General features: G+C 36.0%; 1 protein-coding gene across 2 annotated transcripts in view; it reads left to right on the top strand.

Annotated features, from left to right (window-relative positions):
• The window catches only part of CDIN1 (CDAN1 interacting nuclease 1), a 215,767-nt gene that overhangs the window by 114,094 nt on the left and 82,387 nt on the right, over positions 1-19,286 (top strand). For both annotated transcript variants that reach the window (XM_074327928.2, XM_019725527.3), the window contains exons 9-10: positions 3,198-3,263; positions 3,869-3,974. In XM_074327928.2, the coding sequence (XP_074184029.1) occupies positions 3,198-3,263; positions 3,869-3,974 (172 nt within the window). The remainder of the gene's footprint in view (positions 1-3,197; positions 3,264-3,868; positions 3,975-19,286) is intronic.

Raw genomic sequence — 19,286 nt, forward strand, 5'->3', positions numbered from 1 at the left:
GCTTCCCATGAGTATTAAGGAAAGTGATGAAGTTTCTTTCTTTATGATCAAGATGAACCTCACAGAGAGTTGGGACCAAGGATGAAAGACAGCAGCAAGAGTTAGCAAATAAAACCTTGAACTTTGAGCCAGGTTTATTGTTTTTGTCTTGTTGATTCATGGGGAGTTAAATCAGAAAATTGTTAAGTCAGTCTAGGGAAGCTTTGTAGAAGACATGAATATTTTTTTAAATGTACTTGTATTTTATTCAGTTAACCTTTTTAAGCATTAAATATGTGCAAAGCATATGTTGGTGATGAGACTGGGCCAATGGATAAGGTTTAAAAAAATGAAAAGGAATCATTTCCTCTCCTCAGAGCAGAGGCTTCAGGCTGAGTGTGGGAGACCGGCCCAGGTGCCGTAAGATGAGGGAGAGAACAGAGAATGAGGCCAGAGGGAAGAGTGTGATGATTGAGTCGTAACCTCTAGATCCTAGAGTTGGAATGCTGAACCACCAAATGGTCAACCAAATTTTAAATCCATACCCAATGGTTTGGATAATGATCCTAATGGTAAGGAATTTTTTGAGGTCTGGGGGACAGGAAATCAGGCCAAATGGATGGGGCTGACCTTAAAGGTCTCCTAGTGGGATGATCAGTGATACAACTTCTCCCGGGGTCTAGACCAGGTGAGCAAGGCCACTTGTTCATAAATGCTGCTTCCTATTCTTGTGCTGTCATTTCCTCTGAACTCTAGCAAGTTGTTCCTTCCTCCTCTCTTAGTAAACCTAGGACGAAAGAAACAATGTGAAGACTGAAATAGCATGTGTAAGGCAGTAGGAATTTAGTAAAGAAAGGAGAAGGTAGCCAATACATAACAGTGTTTCAGATGTATGGAATAACACACACACACACACACACACACACACACACACACACACACCAGGGGTGCCAAAAAACTGTATACAAATGGACACTTTGGTCAGCATTGCTCAAGCAGTAGTTCGCCATAATCAGAAGTGTCTGGATACTGATGGCAACCACTTTGAGCACCTCTTGTAATTGCAGAAGTCAAACATGACTTGTATTCATTTTTTCTTATCGGTATATATTATTACAATTTTAATACAGTTTTCCTTTCTTGAAATGTGTATACATTTTTTTTGGCACCGTGTGTGTGTGTGTGTGTGTGTGTGTGTGTGTGTGTGTGTAAAAGTCTAATATCACTAGTGGTGACACAGACTTTTCAAAGCTATACTTTGGTTAAAATTACTATTGGATGAACTTCATACTGAGAGGGAGGAAAGTGGGGTGGGGGAGGGGGAGAAAGCAAAGGAGCACAGTTGTACTTTGAAGTTCTCCCCAGAAAGATGGATAGTTTCCCTAGCCTCACCTGATGTTTTATGTCCAAGTGTGGGGGGTTGAGTTTTTAAATTTCACAATATTAAGTCGTGAAATTTAAATCGTAAGTATTGTGTTAGTAATTTTGGTGCAATGAACAGGAGTACAGCATGTGCCTTTGAAAGGAATATTAGTGTGTGCATTTGGGTTGCTGGTGACCTTCGAAATTTTGTTTTGAGCTGCCAACAGAAACATAATCATTTTTCTTTCTGAAACAGATTTTAACATCTACAAAGGTTGATCAAGCTAGGGTAGTTTTAATAAAACATTAATCTCTCTTTTTTTAATGTCAACCCAGCTTTTAAAACTGTTCATCAGCTACCTGAAACATAAGCTCAAGGCACTTGAGTTGATTTTAATAAATGCCTTTTCCATTAAACATTCTTGTGGCCAGAGTGCATTTAGAGGATAGAAATTTTTCCAGTCTTGTTCGTCTGGTCTGCAGTCCAATGTTCCAAATGCTCTTGTTTTTAAAGTCAGATTACTTTTATTTGTATTTTCTTATCTCAATAGCTAACAATTTTTATATATATATATTTCAAAGATGGGAGGTTGTTCTGGATTCTGGTATCAATCCTTCAAAATCTGGGTAAAGGATATCAAGTTTTAATAAAATCTAACTTAAATATCTAGTTTAAACATGGGTCTTGTCATTAAAAGGTTATTTATGTTTAAAATGCTGACCTTTCAAGATGTACACAAGAGTATTCTCAAACAGAGTTTCTGAACATTGGCCATGAAACCACTGTCTTGGGCTGACAAATGGGTTGGAAATAAGCTACCCAACACTGGGAATGGGCCATTAATTTTAATCAAAGGTGATGCAGGAAGGCGAATGGGATGCATGGCAATGTCAACAGCCCAGTAGGTGTTAAGAGACCACACAGCCTTCCTTGTTACTTGGTTGGGCCATTAGTTGAGGTTGGGTGAAGACAGAAAGCCATGTCTGGAATTGAATGACCAGGTCACTCCAAAATCTAATGGAGAACTCCTCATTTCAGAAATCACATTGTAATGCCATTAGACGTCAAGGACAGCATTTAGAAAATATCGGAGAGTGTTTTTTTGGTTTTTTTTACACCAAGCACCTAGCTAGTTTTTTCCAACTTCGTCAAGCTCTCTGTTTTCTAGCCTCTTTTCCTTCTGCATGGATCACTGATATTTGCACAGGATCAAGAAATCGAACAGACTTAGGAAAAAATCTCAGTCTGTTTGCTTTACAGAATTACATGTTGTTAGTGGTAAAACTCTGGTAAATGCCAGAAACAATAGCATATCCAAGGATTTAAGCAGGAGAATGAAGTCTCTGTGGTGATCTCATTGTCCTTGTCCCTCTCTTGTGTTCTTGTATGTAAGAGTAGTTTCAGTTATAGAAAATAAACTTTCTTAATTGCTTTAATGAAAAATATTTGTTTTGTAATTGTAAAGGCCACTGTACATGTGCCTTACTGTAAATTGTCAATCTTGGCTGATAACATTAGTGATATTCACAGCAGTAAAGCCCTTTGCTTTTAATCAGTAAGTATATTTTATTATTTGGAGTATTTTCAATTATAAAAAAGGTAGCATATGACAGCTTGAATTAATGAAGTTTATAATAAAGACATAAAAATGCAGAAGGGACAAAGAGGCATTTTTGTATCTATGCTTCGGGTTTGTTAAGAAAGTGCATTTATTCTGACACAGCATTGCATACATAAGAAAGATATGTATGACTGCATTTGTAATTTTTATACATTTTTAAGAAAGAAAAGCAATTATATTGTTGTCTTGTTAATGGACTATTGTTATAAGTAATAGTATTTGTTCTTCCTGTAGATGAAGATCAGCTCCGTGCAAAGGGTTATGACAAAACGCCAGACTTTATTTTACAAGTACCAATTGGTAAGTCCTTAAATTCTGTTATGTTGGTTTATAGAGAAAAGGGAGGTGGTTATTCCGTAGATTTTTGTTGTTGTTGTTGTTGTTGTTAAAACCAGCAAATGTTGCCAGAGTAGATTGGTTTTATGATGCTGTACCTAAATGGGTGAAATCGTCAAAAAAAGACTATTTTAGAATAGCAGAAAATAATAGGTTCAGAAAAAATCTATGCCTTAAAATCTTTTACGTATATTTGAGAAGTAAACTTGTCTTGTGGACATTTTGGTTGCTATTTTAAAGTCATTTCTGTAAATATTGCATTTTTAAAACACGGTTCTGTTGAAAAGCCAGGCTCACTTTGGTTTATTTTCACATTACTTGTCCACTTACACAGTCTCAGAATACGAGAGGGACTTTTGAAGACAATGAAAATAAAAGGGATGTGACTGCAGCATAAATGTTTCTTGTAACGAACGTATACGATGTGTTGTTTTATAATTACATCCATAGATGACAGTGAGGGCTAAGCCTCTGCTCTCTAATATGATGCACAGAGAGGCCTGTACACAGTTCAGAATTTTCAATCTTCCCTTCCCTTTGCTCTGTATTAGTAATGCTTTGTCCCTTAGCTGTAGAAGGGCACATAATTCACTGGATTGAAAGCAAAGCCTCATTTGGTGATGAATGTAGCCACCACGCCTACCTGCATGACCAGTTCTGGAGCTACTGGAATAGGTAAGGTCCCATTATTTTTCTCTTAAGATAAACGATACTCAGCTGAAATCTCATTAGAAAAAATATTTTGTTTAGCTGGTAAAAATGCTAGTAGCCTTTGTTTCTAGTAAATACAGAGACTTGATTAATGTTTTCATTTCAGGTAATTTAAACTTCTCTGCTTTCATAATGATGCTTCATTTTTTAAAATTAAATATCTCTGCATTAAGGTCAAAATTAGTATATATGCCATTTTCCATTTTATAGTGATAATACTGGTGTCACTTAAAATATGAATAATAAGATGTGGTGCATATTATATCATATTGACGTTGACTTTTATCCTTTTGATGTGAACTTTATGCTTGCTGTCAGACCTTAGAAAATGTTCTGTCCTCAGCTTTATGAAGAGAATATTCAAAGAATTTAAAAGACCAAAACGATTTACCTTCCATAAGTAGAGAACAGTTTACCTACCAGCCTCAGTAAACATTCCCAAAGGCATGAAAATCTCAGCAATTGAGAGAAGGGTGGTGTTGATGGCGGCGTCCATATTATTGCCATATTATTAATGCCATATTACTGATTACTTACCATGTGCCTAAGCCTGCACATTATCTCAGTTAATCCTCAGGAGGACGTTACTTTTATCCCCATTTTACAGATAACTAAACTGATGCTCAAAAGAAATAATACACCATACAGCTGCTCGTCCTGCACCTACATTTGTCTTTCTCACTTGCTAACCTGTGCTATTTCCAGCACAATTGTATTGCTGTTTACAATACGACTGTTGAAACTGTGGCTTTTTCTATTATTGAAATCCCTAGTTTGCACACTACACATTTTCCCCTTAGAACAGGAGGTGGGTCAACGGGTAACCTTCCTAGATTAACTGTGTTCCTTGGTCACTGGCCAACAGTAAGAATACAATGAAAGATGACACTGGCCCGATCATTAAGGAATGAGACAGTAGCAGCATCTGTGGACAATAGTCTTATCCTGGAGAAAAGAAACAGTGACAGGCTACAGAATTTGGCATTATATTGTTACTCAGCCTTACAAAAGGCCAGCAGACTTTGCCCGTAGCAGCTGTGCTAAACTAAGCCCACTTTTTGCCATGGTAACAATGATCATGACAAAATGCTGAATGTAATGGCTTTCTTGATTTTCTTGTGTAATTGTGCGTGGCATCCGAGCTTTACTTTACAGGGATGGAGGAGGAAAGTGCAAAATGTTTTAGAAATCATTGCTGCTTCAGCGTTTCCTGTCTTTTATTCAGCCATTATTCAAATTAGCAGTAATGTGGCAAATTGAATTTTCGATTTTTAGCAATTTGATGATGAGTTTGAAATAGTAAAGAAAGCATCATTTTTGATAGTATAGGAAAAGCAATGACAAGAAAATCAAACTGCGTAAGTTTCGGTTGCTAAAGGAATTTTAAAAACTGATAAACTCCGTCATTATGCATTGAGACTGCCTTCCCGGACCCTTTGGTACTGGTCAGGTCTTTAAAGAGGAATAGTAGTAGAGCTTCCTTAAAAATTCCATAAGCGTATCTCCATTCTAAAACAACTATTTGTTGAGTTCCTATTATGTGCCTAGTACTCACTACTATAGATGCTGATTAAATAATATGAAGGATAGACCTATGGATTACTGACATAGCTGGAGGGGTTCTGAGCAATGGGTAGTTTAATACAGTTGCCTTTGAACTGGGTTTTAGATTATTTTGTTGCTTGCTATTTTTTATATTCTAATGATGTTTTATTTAGATTACTATTGATTTACATTCCCTAAACATGTTCTTTGAATATATAACAGCTAAGTGGGCATAATTCATTTAGGGTATGTGGTGTGATAAAGGAAAGCCAGCCTTGGTTTGGAAAGTTTCAAGTCATTAGAGGACGTAATACTCTACACAGAAGTCGATGGTGTTACCAAACGTACACAGAGAGGCCGAGAAATGCAAGTAGTACTGACATTCAAAATGGAACATAGTAGGATTCTTGATTATACAATGTTGGTTATTATAAACTTACCAGTGATGGGGCATTTTGACAGAAGAACTCAGCCCATTTATGAAAGTATAAGATCCTACTCTTCATATTTTGATTTAACACAACTCAAAGAGCAGTTGCTAAGATTCTTCAGAGTTGGTAGAAATCATTCCTCCCAATAAGGTAGTTTTTCAAGGAAACTCATGGTTGGCATCTGGGCTAATTGCTTTATTTGTGTGATAAGCCTCTAGTTGACATAAAAACTGTTACCTAATTGTCACACTATTTTTAGGTTGGATTTTACAAGAGAACTGTTCAATAGTTGTAGAATTATGTCTTTGTATAAACCCACTTTCTGACACAAATAAGTACACACCCTCTAAGTTTTAGTTTAATATTTCTACAAGAGTTTTCTTTTTATGTAAATTGATATTCTTACACAGGCTTTCAGCAACCATTGACAAAGTTGATCACACCCTCCCTCTTTATTAAAATTTCTTCTTTTTTTGGCTTCCAAGAGATATTCTTCGGGGTTTCTTCCTGCCAAACCTGCAGCAGCATACTCAGTATCCTTTGCCAGTTCTTCTTCCTCTTCCCAGCTCTAGGCCAAGGGCCCTGGAACTCAGTACTCAGCCCTCTTCCCTTTTCTTATCTACATTTACTCCCTGGGTGTTTCCTTGGAGATCTTATTGGAGACTGTGGCTTTATTTACTATCTCTATGCTGGTATCTCCTCTAATTTTTACCCTCAGCTCTAATATTTCCCCTGAGTACAATTTTTCTTTTGCCTATCGAACTGTATACTCAGCACCTTTTCTGGGGTATCTAATGGGTGTCTCATACTTAACATGTCCACATTTATACCCTTGATTTTCCTCCCAAGCTTGTCACTCCCCCATTTCCTCCCAAGCTCAACGACTGGCACCACAATTTGCACAGGTACGCAAGCCAAAAACCTAAATATCATCACCAGTCCACCAGCAAGTCCTTTCAGCTTGAAGCTCATCATGTCTCAAACTGTGCCATTTATCACCACCTCACCTGCTGTCACCTCAGTGGCTGTCATCATCTCTTGGACTATTGCTGTAGTTTCCCAACTGGTCTCCTTACGTCAACTCTTGCACTCCTGTGGTCAGTTTTTCATACCCCAGCCAGAGTGACTCTTGGAAAATATAAATCAGACTGTGGCATTACCCTGCTCAGAACTCTTCAATGGCTTCCAATTGCATTTAAAATAAAATCCACCTCACCCCCCCGATTCTTTCCACACCTACCTCTCTCCTCTCACCTAACATTCTCTCCCTCTCTTATACTTTTTTGGCCACACTGGCTTTCTTGGTCGTCTAGAACGTGCACTGCTTGTTTCTACTTCAACACCCTTACTCTGGCTAATCCTACTGCTTGGAATTTTCTTCTCTTGGATCCCCCGCTAGCGAATCCCTCACAACATTCAGGGTGCTGCTCATATCCCCCCTCCTGAGGGGGACCTTCCCTGACCACCCAACCTAAAAGGCATCACGCTCAGTCATCTCTCTCTCCTTCCTTAGCTTTACTTTTCTTCATAACAAGTAGCCCTGTCTTAGTGAATGAACAGATTCTAGTTGGAAACATTGTATATAAGCACCAGTTTGCTTGTTTACATACAAGCCTTTAAAAGAGCTTTACCTTTTATATTGCTATTTCTAATTACTATATGTAGTGTGTCCCTCATTCCTTTGTAATCAATTTTTTTTTTCAATACAGTCAGAGAGATTGAGTACAGAATATATGTTGCCTTTCCTGCAAGTAGGTCCCCATCCCAGGTATGAACCTTGATTAAATAGCTCCTCAAAACTCTACAGTCTCTACTTCTATGGAGCTAAAGGAAATAAAGAGTGCCTCTGAGAAGCAGCCTTTCGACCATAATGTACGAATACGTTGCCTCAAATTATATAAGGCTATATATACAATTGTATAGAAAATACACACCTATTTACTTACGTGTGTGTATAGATATATGCATATATGTCATATATATGTGATACATATATATATGATATATATATATATCTCCCATCTACATAGGGCTACATATACAAATTGTATAAAACAACATATTTCCTTATGCAATCAAGACACACACACACACACACACACACACACACACAAAACAAAAACCTCATTCTACTTCTCTAGTCAAAAGAGTGAGTTCTTTAATGATTTGACCTATATTACTAAGCTTATTTTCATATTGAGATGGTGACAGGTAAAGAAAGGAACTAATTCTACAAGCTGAGGCCAAATTCCATACAAGGGTTCTAACCTGTGGCCTTTCAAAGAAGCAGGAGCAGACATCTCTGCTCACTTTACTGAGTGGATATAAAGTGGCTCAGTTTGAATGAAAACTTGAATGACCTGAAATAGCAAAGAGCCACGTGCAGCACATGGACAGTGGCCGACAACTACTGATCAAGAACATGGACATCTCAAGTGCAAGTTCAGCCCTGCCATGGCCATTCGGCACATTCGGGCACCCGGTCATCTATTGAAAATCAAAGTGTACATTGTAGACATACCTCTCAGCTTCTCTCAGAGAAGATTTAAGCTTAGTGACTAGAAAGAAGGCAAAGTTTTCTTTGAACACGATTTTCCAGTTTAGTGATCCTTGAAGAGATGGAAATAATCTGTCCTGCTCCTTGGTTTGAATCTAGGCCTTGCCACTTTCTCATCCCATCACTGAGAGCAACTTGGCTTAACTTCCCTGGGCTTTTGTTTTCTTCTCAAGAAAATGGGGTTAGGAACAACTTCTTCACCATATTGTTGTGAAGATCGGTTATTTAGTACGCGCAAAGCACTTTCCCAGTGCCTGGCAGTCAGCAAATATTAGTGCCCCTTCGTTTTTTTTCCTGTCTGCACTATCTGATGAAATTCTAAGGAGGCACTTTTAATTGCCTGCTTTGCCAAATCAACTCCTACTTGGCTAACCTCAGCCCTCAGCTTGGATTCATCTCTTTGGGAAACCTTCCTGTAATTCCAAGATTGGATTTGATGCCCCTCCTTGTGTTCTGCTAATAATTTCATGGCACTTATCAAATATTGTGATTGCTTATTTACTTGTCACCCTCCTTCAGTTAATATTGAGTTCCATCTTATCTATGTGTTTTATCCATCATCAAATACCCAGAAGCTAGTGGAATACCTGGCACATCATGAATGAATGAATGAATGAATGAATGAATGAATGAATGAATGAATGACTTTTCTGATACATGACAGACAACAACATTTTGAATCAGCCATTAATGATTATGTCAGACATTGTGACGCTAAACCTCAATGGGGCCAGAACTTTTTCCTGAGGATGCCACTCTGAGGACAGTGAGAAAAAATGTCTCATTTTTTTCTTTTTTTTTTTTGAGGTATAATTGACATGTAACATCATGTTAATTTTAGATATACAATATGATGATTTGATATTTGTATGTATTGCTAAATGATCTCCACAATAAGGTTAATTAACATCCATCACCATATATAATTACAGACTTTTTTCTTGTGATAAGAACTTTTCAGAATTAATCTTTTAGCAATTTTCAAATACGCAATACAGTATTTTTAACTAAAGTCACCATACTGTACATTATATTGCCATGATTTACTTATTTTATAACTGGAAGTTTGTACCTTTTGATGCTCTTCACCCATTTTACTCACCCCTAACCCCTTAACCCCCTGCCTCTAGCAACCACCAATCTGTTTTCTGTACTTGTATCTATGATTTTTTTTTTTTTTTAGAATCCACAATGTAAGTTAGATCATATGATATTTGTTTTTCTCTGACTTAATTTCACTTAGCATAATGCCCTCAAATTTCATTCATGTTGTCAAAAATGACAAGGGTTTATTCTTTTATATGGCTGAATAATATTCCATTGTGTGTGTGTGTGTGTGTGTGTGTGTGTGTGTGTATATCACATTTTTTTAGATTTATCCATAAATGGACACTTAGTTTGTTTCCATATCTTGGCTATTGTAAATAATGTTGCACATGGGGGTACATAAATCTTTTTGAATTAGTGTTTTAATTTCTTTGGTTAAATACCCAGAAGTGGAATTTCTGGATCATATGGTAGTTCTGTTTTTAATTTTTTTAGGAAACTCCATACTGTTTTCCATAGTATTTGCACTAATTTACATTCTCACCAACAGTGCACAAGGGTTCCCTTTTCTCTACATCCTCGCCAACACTTACTATTTCTTGGCCATCAGTATGTCTTTTTTGGAAAAATGTCATCTGTCCATTTTTCAATCTGATTATTTTTTTGCTGTTGAGTTGTTTGAGTTCTTTATATATTTTTGATATTAGCCCCTTATCAGATACATGATTTGCAAATACTTTCTGCCATTCAGTATATTGCCTTTTCATTTTGTTAATGGTTTCCTTTGCTGTGCAGAAGCTTTTCAGTTTGATGTAGTCCCACTCTTTTATTTTTGCCTTTGTTGCCTTTGTTTTTTGTGTAAGATCAAAAAAATCATTACCAAGACCAATGTCAATATAATGCCTATATTTTCTTGTAATAGTTTTATGGTTTCAGGTCTTACATTGAAGTCTTTAATCCATTTTGAGTTAATTTTTGTGTATGATACAAGATAGAGGTCCAGTTTCACTTTTTTTTTTTTTTTTTTGCACATGGCTGTTCATTTTTCCCACACCATTTATTGAAGAGACTGTCCTTTCCCCACTGTATATTCTTGTCTCCTTTGTCATAAATTAATTGACCATATATGCATGGTTTTATTTCTGGGCTCTATTCTCTCCCATTGATCTGCATGTCTGTTTTTATGCCAATGCCATACTATTTTGATTACTATAGCTTTGTTGTAGTGTTTGAAGTCAGGGAGTATGATGCCTCCAGCTTTGTTCTTTCTTAAGATTGCTTTGATTATTTGGGGTCTTTTGTGGTTCCATACAGATTTAAAGATTGTTTGTTCTATTTTTATGAAAAATGCCTGCAGAATTTTGATAAGGATTGCATTGAATCTGTAGATTGCTTTGGGTAGTATGGACGGACATTTTAACAATATTATTGCTTCTAACCCATGAGCGTGGAATATCTTGTCATTTATTTGTATCTTCTTCAATTTCTTTCATCAGTGTCTTATAGTTTTCAGTATACAGGTCTTTAACATCACCTCCTTGGTTAAATTTATTTCTAGGTATTTTATTATGTGTGATGTAGTTGTATATGTGGTTGGTTTCTCTAATTTTTCATTCTGATAATTTATTGTTAGTGTATAGAAATGCAACAGATTTTTGTATATTGAGTTTGTATCCTGCAACTTTACTGACTTCATTTATTCTAACAGTTTTTTTTGGTGGAGACTTTAGGGTTTTCTATATATAATGATGTCATGTCATCTTCAAATACTGACAGTTTTATTTCTTTCCAATTTGGATGAAAATGCCTTATTTTTCTAAAAATCTTTTACGTAGTTTTCAGATGTATAGACTTTTGCAGATTTATTTCATGAAATGTAGCATAAGTGTGTTTAAGTGTTTTAGATAAATACTTATAATCTTATATTGATTATTTCCTTTTGCAAAACTTCAACCAAGTCTCTCATTTGAGATTTGACATGGAATGCCTTGAAAATCCTGAGGAGAAGATATTCTGTGGTTCCTTTAGGATGTGCGTGAAACTGGGCTCACCCTAGCACTTGAGGGGTCTGGGGCAAGAGTACAAATGGCACGTGTATACTATGTGCCTAAGTACTTACGGTTGTATATCAAGTTAACAAATATTAAATAAAATATATTTTATTCTTCATGAAGATCTGGAAATTCAGATTTTCGTGAAGAATTACCAGATTCCTTGGCAATCCAGGCTGCACGTGGCGGTGTAGGGATAGGTAGCCTTGCCACATAGCCCACCTCCTTTCTCTGCCCACTCTTTGCTCCGTCCTACACCTGGAAAGTTGTCAAGCACACCCCAACCTGCACCTCCAAGCTCCACATCCATTCTTCAAACCATTGCCCTTGACCATCTCTCGGGCCAAATGTGCACGCTCTGGTGATCTGCCCTCTTACCAGACAAATGACCCTGAAAGAGAGGGCTGTGTAGGCTCTGGGAGTGGTTTCAGTGCTATTTGATTAGGAAGTTCTGAGGGTCCTGGTACATGAAGTTTGGCCTAGAAAGGGACTGGAGGACAAACATCAGGTGGGAATGTTTCTTTGGCCCCACAGATTCCACACCCCCGAGGGAGCTAGAGCAGAATCCTCTAAAGTTTGGGTCCAGGCCATGGATCCGTCTTGCCTGGGTCTAAAGGACAGTATCAAATGAAGCGACTACATATATCTTCCAAAGGCGTTTCTTATACTGGTATTTGGATAGGAGGAAAGATGAACCGCAGAGGAAATATGGTCTCGATCACATTTATGTTTCACTGGAAAGATTAAAAGCTGAGTTCTATTTGTTGGATTTTGGCACCTTTGACTCCAGAGTCTGCTGTCCTAGAGGCAATGCTCGACTAATACCTTCTGTCACAAGAATTGATATGTCTTTAGTTCTTCCTCTAAGTATTTTTTTAAGGTTGGTTATTTACTCGATGGTTTAGCGATTGCATTCTCTGTTCTGTGTTAACTTGAGAGGTGAGGCATTTAGAATGGGGGTGCCAAGCAGAGTGAAGGAAGGTATTTTTCAGAGGATGTCCAACATTTTTCCTGTATTAAGATACTTCCAGGAAACCTGCAATTAGCCAAATCACAGATTTCCAGTTATTTCAGCCTTCTTAAAAACAAGGCTGATCACATCTGTCTTAAGTTGGAGTATATGCCTCAGCAATAGAAGCGCTTGCAAACCTTCAATTACAGCAGCCTCAGAAAACACTGCTGCCGTGTACTAACAAGTAGTCATCAACAACAGGAGACAGATTGACTAATAATTAGCAAATGCACTGGAGAGGACTTCTCTAAAGGTAAAATATAATAATTTGCTTTTCCATCTTTTACAGTGGAGAGGATGCTAACATATTGCTGTCCCATTATTCCAGACAAATATATGACACTGTTATTAGCTGGGGTACAAACTATTTGAAAGCATGAAGGATTTTCTGTGTATATAGTAGTTTTATAAGAATGATTTCTCATAATGGTTAAGTACCTTTTCTTCCTGCATGTGGAATGTGAATGGCAAGAACTTTCCATACCAGGAAATTCATATTTTCTGCATTGTTCATTTTTTTGAATGTTGATTTAAAATATAAAATATAAAAGAATAGAAATATTGTCTTAGGCCTTTAAAGTGATATTTACAATAAAGATGGTTTTTGAAAAACTGGAATGAGTTAATCAAAGGATCAAAGGAAAAGAAAATGGACCTACAAGGAAATAACAATGAATTTACAATTTCTCAGAAAGATATTTGATTACTGTCTTCAAGCATATACAATATTTGGGGGTGGGGGCATATTGACCTGTTTACCAAATCCAGGAGGCTAAATAATTATTGAGAGGATAACTCTTCCTGTTGGCGCATTGTGATGGAGTTAGTGTGAATCATTTAGAAATGTTACCCCAAACCAGACCAACAAGCAAATGCTTGGGTGGCCATTCTAAAAGTAGAAATACGACCATCACACAGAGAGAGTGAGGGAAGAATAAAAGAGATTCTGCCATTAAGAAGTGAGTTGGGAGCACAGATAGAGACAGGAGCCCAAGAATGCAGAGTCCGTTTCTGAGGTTAATAAGGGAGATCAGATTGAAATTGATGCTCAAATGCCTTGGTGTCTAGGGCAGTGATTTTCAAACTTCAGCACATACTAAAATCAGATGGGGAGCATTTTAAAAATATTGACGTGGGCTTTATCCCTGTAGAACTGATTTAATTGGTGTGTGGTGGAACCTGGACCTTGGGAGTTTTTCTTTTGTTTTACAAACTGTAAATGGTAATGCTAATCTGCATCCAGCATTGAAGTCAACTTCTTTACCTAGACCATCTGCTTCTAAACAGAGTCTTGATGAGAAAAATAATAGTGTTGTTAAGGAAGACTGGTTCAGATCAGCAAACATTCCACAGGCACTGTGTTGGTTAATAGGGACCCAGCCTCCACCTTTGAGGGGTTCATAGTGAGAACTGAGGCAGTAAATTGCAACAACAGAAACTGAACCCAGGTCTCCCTCTGAACTCTCTGTGCTTTCTGCTCCACCATGTAGCTTCACGTCAGTCACCGTGATAAATCTGTTATAAGAGGCTACTTGGGCAGTTCATGGGTTTGCTAAACTGAAGTCAAAAAGTTCTCCAGCATAGTAGGTCTGGTTGGAGATAACGGGCCAGATGTTCTCTGTTGCTCTCTCAAGTGCCCTTATTCTATATTCAAATACCTAACTGTGGAATTAATATAAACGCCTGTCATGTAGACCCATGCATCCAGAATATAATAACTCCTACATTATTGGATTTGAAATCCACAGAATCAGAGACGGCTTTTTTTTTTTGGTCTATGGTACCGAAAAAGTAAGCATACAGAAAAGTAAATCTTTTAATCAATAACGTTTTTAAAAACACCTTTAATGAGATATAATTGACATACAATAATCTGCACAGATTTAATGTGTACAATTTGACAAATTTTGACATGTGTATATAAACTCAAAAAACTATCACCATGGCAAAGACAGTGAACATACTTATCACTCCCCAAAGTTCCTTGATGATCCGTCCTCTTAGCTCCTTCCGTTTGCTCTGCACCAGGCAACCACTGGTCAGCTTTCTGTCATGATTGATTAATGTACATTTTCTAGCATTTTCTGTAAATGGAATCATACAGCATGTACTCTTTTGTTTGGCTTTTTTACTCAGCCTTATTATTTCAGTATTTATCCACGTTATTGACAATATCAGTAGTTCATTTTGAGTATTGCTGAGAAGTATTCAGTCGAATATTTCTCAGATAAACTTATTTGTTTATCTGTTCACCTGTGGATGGCCTTGTATGTTGTTTCTAGTTCTGGCTATTAGTTATGAAGCTCCTATGAATAGTCGTGTAAAAAATCTTTGTATGGTTTCATTTCTCTTGGCAAACAACTAGGAATGAAATGGCCTGGACATATAGTAAGTGTATGTTGACCTTTTTATGAAATAATTAAACTTTTTCAAAGTGGTTGTACCATTTTACATTCCCATCAGCAGTTCATGTGAGTTCCCCCAACCCCCCCATCTCTTGGTACGGTCAGTCTTTTTAACTTCAGACTTCCGAATAGTTGTGTAGCAGTATCTCAATATGATTTTAATTTGTATTTCTGTAATGACAAATGATATTAAGAATGTTTTCATATGCTTATTTCTAACTACTTTTCTCTTTGGAGCAGGGCTGTTCAAATCTTAGGCTCATTTTTTTAAGCATTTTCTTACTGAGTTTTGGTAGTTTTAAAAAATATTCTTCATATAAGTAACTACTTATATCAAGATACGAGTATGTGGTCAGATATGAAATACTGTCCCCTAGACTGTGGCTTGTCTTTTCATTTTCTTAACAGTGGATTTCAAGATCAGAAGTTTTTAACTTTAATAAAGTTAATTTTACCAACTTTTTCTTTTATGAATTATGCTTTTTCTGTCATATCTAAGAAATCTTAAAGATCTAAAGATCTAAAGAAATCGCAAAGATGTTCCCCTTGTTTTTTCTAAATATTTATAAATTTACATTTAGGTCTAACATCGATTTTCAGTTGATTTTTATACATGGTGTAATTTATGGATTGAAGTTCATTTTCTTGCATATGGATATCCAGTTATGCCAGAACAATTTTTTGGACTAAATAGCTTTTGAACGTTTATCAAAAATCATTTGATCATATATATGTGGGTCTTTTTCTGAATTCTCTATTTTATTCTATCCACCAGTTTGTCCATCTTTACATCAATTCTACATTGTCTTGATCAGTTTTAAATTATAATTTTGAAAACAGATAGTATAAGTCCTTCAACTTTGTTTTTCTTTTTCCCGGTATTTTTGTCTATTCCAGGTCCTTTGCATTGCCATATGAATTTTAGAATCAGCTTATAGATTTCTAAAAAAATTCCGAGATTCTGATTGTGAGCACAGTGAATACATAGATCAACTTGGAAAGAACTGATATCTTAACTTAATTTATATTGAATCTTCTAATCCATCTCTTCACTTATGTCTTTTAATATTTTTCTCAATGCCCTATAATTTTCAGTGTACACATCTCTGAAATTTTTTTTGTCAGATCAATCCCTCTAAATTTTATATTTCTTGATTCTATTGGAAGAGGTACTTTTTGTTTCTATTTCCAGTTGTTCATGTTACTATGAATAAATACAATTGTTTTGTGTATTGATCTTGTATCTTGCAACTGTGTAAAACTCATTTTATTAATACTTTACCTTTTTGGTAGACAGCATAGAATTTTCAGTATAGACAAATGTGTCATTTGTGAATAAAGACAGTTTTGCTTCTTTTTTCATTTGGGCACTTTTTTTTTTTTTTTTTTTCAGCTAACTGCACTGGCAAGAATCTCCTGTACAAAGGGGGAAAGGCATTCAATCTTTCACCATTAAGAATAATATTAGCTATAGGTTTTTTGTAGCTCCCCTTTATCAGATTGGGGAAACTGCCTTCTATTCATAGTTCGCTGAGATTTCTTATTAAAAATAGATGTTGTATTTTGTCAGATGCTTTTTATGCATCTACTAAAATGATCATATGTTTTTTTTTAAATTATTAATTGGTTAATATGTTGAATTACAGTGACTGATTCTTGAATGTCATACCAACCTTGTATCCCTGGAATAAACCCCACTTGGTCATGAAGGAATATCCTTTTTTATATATCGTTGTATCTTATTTGCTAAAATTTTTAAAAGAATTTTTGCATCTGTGTTCATGAGTGATATTGGTCTGTGACTTATTTTTTTCCTTCTTAAGTCTTTGTCTGGTTTTGGTATTAGAGTAATGCTGGCCTCATAGTATGAGTTGGGAAGTAACCCTTCCTGTTCAATTTTCTTAAAAAGTTTGTGTAATATTAATATTTCTTCCTTAAATATAAGATAGAATTCTCCAGTCAAACCGTCTAGGCCTATTTTCTTGTTGGAAGATTTTTTTAATATAATATCAGTTTCTTTAAAACATGTAAGGATTCAAGTGATCTATTTGATTTTCTTGAGTGAACTTTGGTACTTTGTCTTTCAAAGAGTTTGTTCATTTCATTTAAGTTGTGTAATGTATTGTCAAAAACTTATTCAAAATATTCCTTTATGCTTTTAAATATCTGTAGAATATGTAGTGATATTACCATTCTCATTCCTGATATTGATAATTTTATCTACTTTTCCAGATCAGTCTGCCTAGAGGTTTATCAATTTTATGGGTCTTCTGAAAGAACCAATATCTAGTTTTATTGATTCTTTTTCTATTGATTTTATTTTTTCCCTTTCATTGATTTCTACTCTGATTCATATTATTTCTTTTATTTTGTTTCAGTTTGATTTTGCTCTTTTTATAGTTTTCTAAGGTGGAAGACTGAGGTTATTGATTTGAAATCTTTTTTTTTCCCAATATAGGCAGTTTAGTGCTGTATATTTGCCTCAAAGTGTTGCTATAGCTGTATTCTACAAAATTTTGTATTTTGTGTTTTCAACTTTTTTTATTCCAAATATTTTCTAATTTTTCTTTTCTTTTTTTTTTTTTCTTTGACACAGGCATTATGCTGTTTTGTTCCTACATGTCTGGAAATTTTTCGCACATCTTTCAGTTACTGGTTTCTAATTTAATTCCATTGAGGTCAGAAACAAACTGGAATTCATTTGAAGTTGTTAAGATTTGTTTTATGGCAAAATCTAACTGCCTGGTTTTCCCATTCTCCCAGCTGTATCTCGTCAACTCACAAAGAGAACACTGGGCTTCATCTAGGTTTCTCCTCCCCTCCCTGCAGCCTGAAAACCTGCTCCCTGCAACACGCTTGGGAAGTCAAAGCACTCACGTCTTTTGTTTCCCATCACTCAGATATCATTGCCCCTCACTGCTTGATGTCCATTGTTATCTATTCTGTTTGCTTTTTAAGTTATTTCCAGCAGGAGGGTAAACCAGTCCTTGTCACCTCATCTTGGCTCCAAGTAGAGGTCTCTCGATTAGTTTTTATCACATAATTTAACACCTTATAAACCAGTTTATCTTGTTCAATGTTAACCTTGTATCTTATTTATGCTATGTAATTATAGACTTCACGGTCATCATAAATAAATTTCCTTAAGCATCAACTATGAATAGAATAATCTATGAGAGAGTACTGTATAAACCTTAAGGTTTATTTTTTGATATCTATCTCTCAAACAGGCATACACATATTCTACCTCTCTTTCTCTCAGACTCCTGAGAATTGGAATAGGATTTTCACTCATTGCTTTCTGCCCATGAAAAGGGAAGGTTTTTGGTATGGTTAAGGCCAAAGACTGGATAATAAGCCTCTGGTTGTTAGAAAGCAGCTTTCTTTGGTCATCTTTTGAAAGCGATCACTACGGGCTTCTGCCTCTGGACTAAGATAAGCTGGCTGTCGTTGGTGCGATATAGCCCTGCTCACAGCAGTTATGCCTTTTCTCTCCCTCTACATATAAGAGATGTGTTTTTCATGGGTTTTTTTTATTATTATTATTATTATCTTCTGCTCTTAGATATCATTCAAGAATCTGCTGGGATGGGAGACTTAATAGGTGATGAAGCAGCATTGCTCTAGTTTGCCCTTGCTCATTTTCTTCTCACACATGTGGAGTATAGAAAATGAGCCACAAATACAATTCGCATGTCTCCTTCTCTTCTCATAAAACAAATCTATATGCAATATAGATTTGTTACAATAGCAATGGTAGACGTCCTTTACTTCTCTTCCTAATTGACTCTCAAAATCATATTCACGTAAAAACTAAGCTATGAATTCTATTTATCCATTAACACAAACAACTTATATTCTCGTGCTTTCTTGCTCTCTCCTTCATAGTTTTAGTCTACTCTTACGATGTGAGTGAATTCCATTCTCTTGGTTTACTCCCTTTCCTACCTTAGTCACTAACATTGAGATGTTTCCTGTGTTTTGCTCACCCTTATTTTTTCACATAGGTTGTACCAGCAAGGAATCTTGTTTATCTTTTCCTGCTTCTCTTTATATATTCATTTTTGCCATTCCCTTCCCTTTTATAGCTGGCAGCTTTGCTAACCATCACCACCTCCCCATTTAAAATCTAGTCCTATAGCTTCCCTGATAGCTCATTCCAAGTGATCATAAATTCAAACGTCATACAAAATTCCTTTGTTTAGTAAAGCTTGTCAACTTATGTAAA

Source organism: Rhinolophus sinicus, chromosome 3, assembly GCF_057876585.1.
Source record: "Rhinolophus sinicus isolate RSI-liver-muscle chromosome 3, RSI-T2T, whole genome shotgun sequence".
Classification (NCBI taxonomy): domain Eukaryota; kingdom Metazoa; phylum Chordata; class Mammalia; order Chiroptera; family Rhinolophidae; genus Rhinolophus; species Rhinolophus sinicus.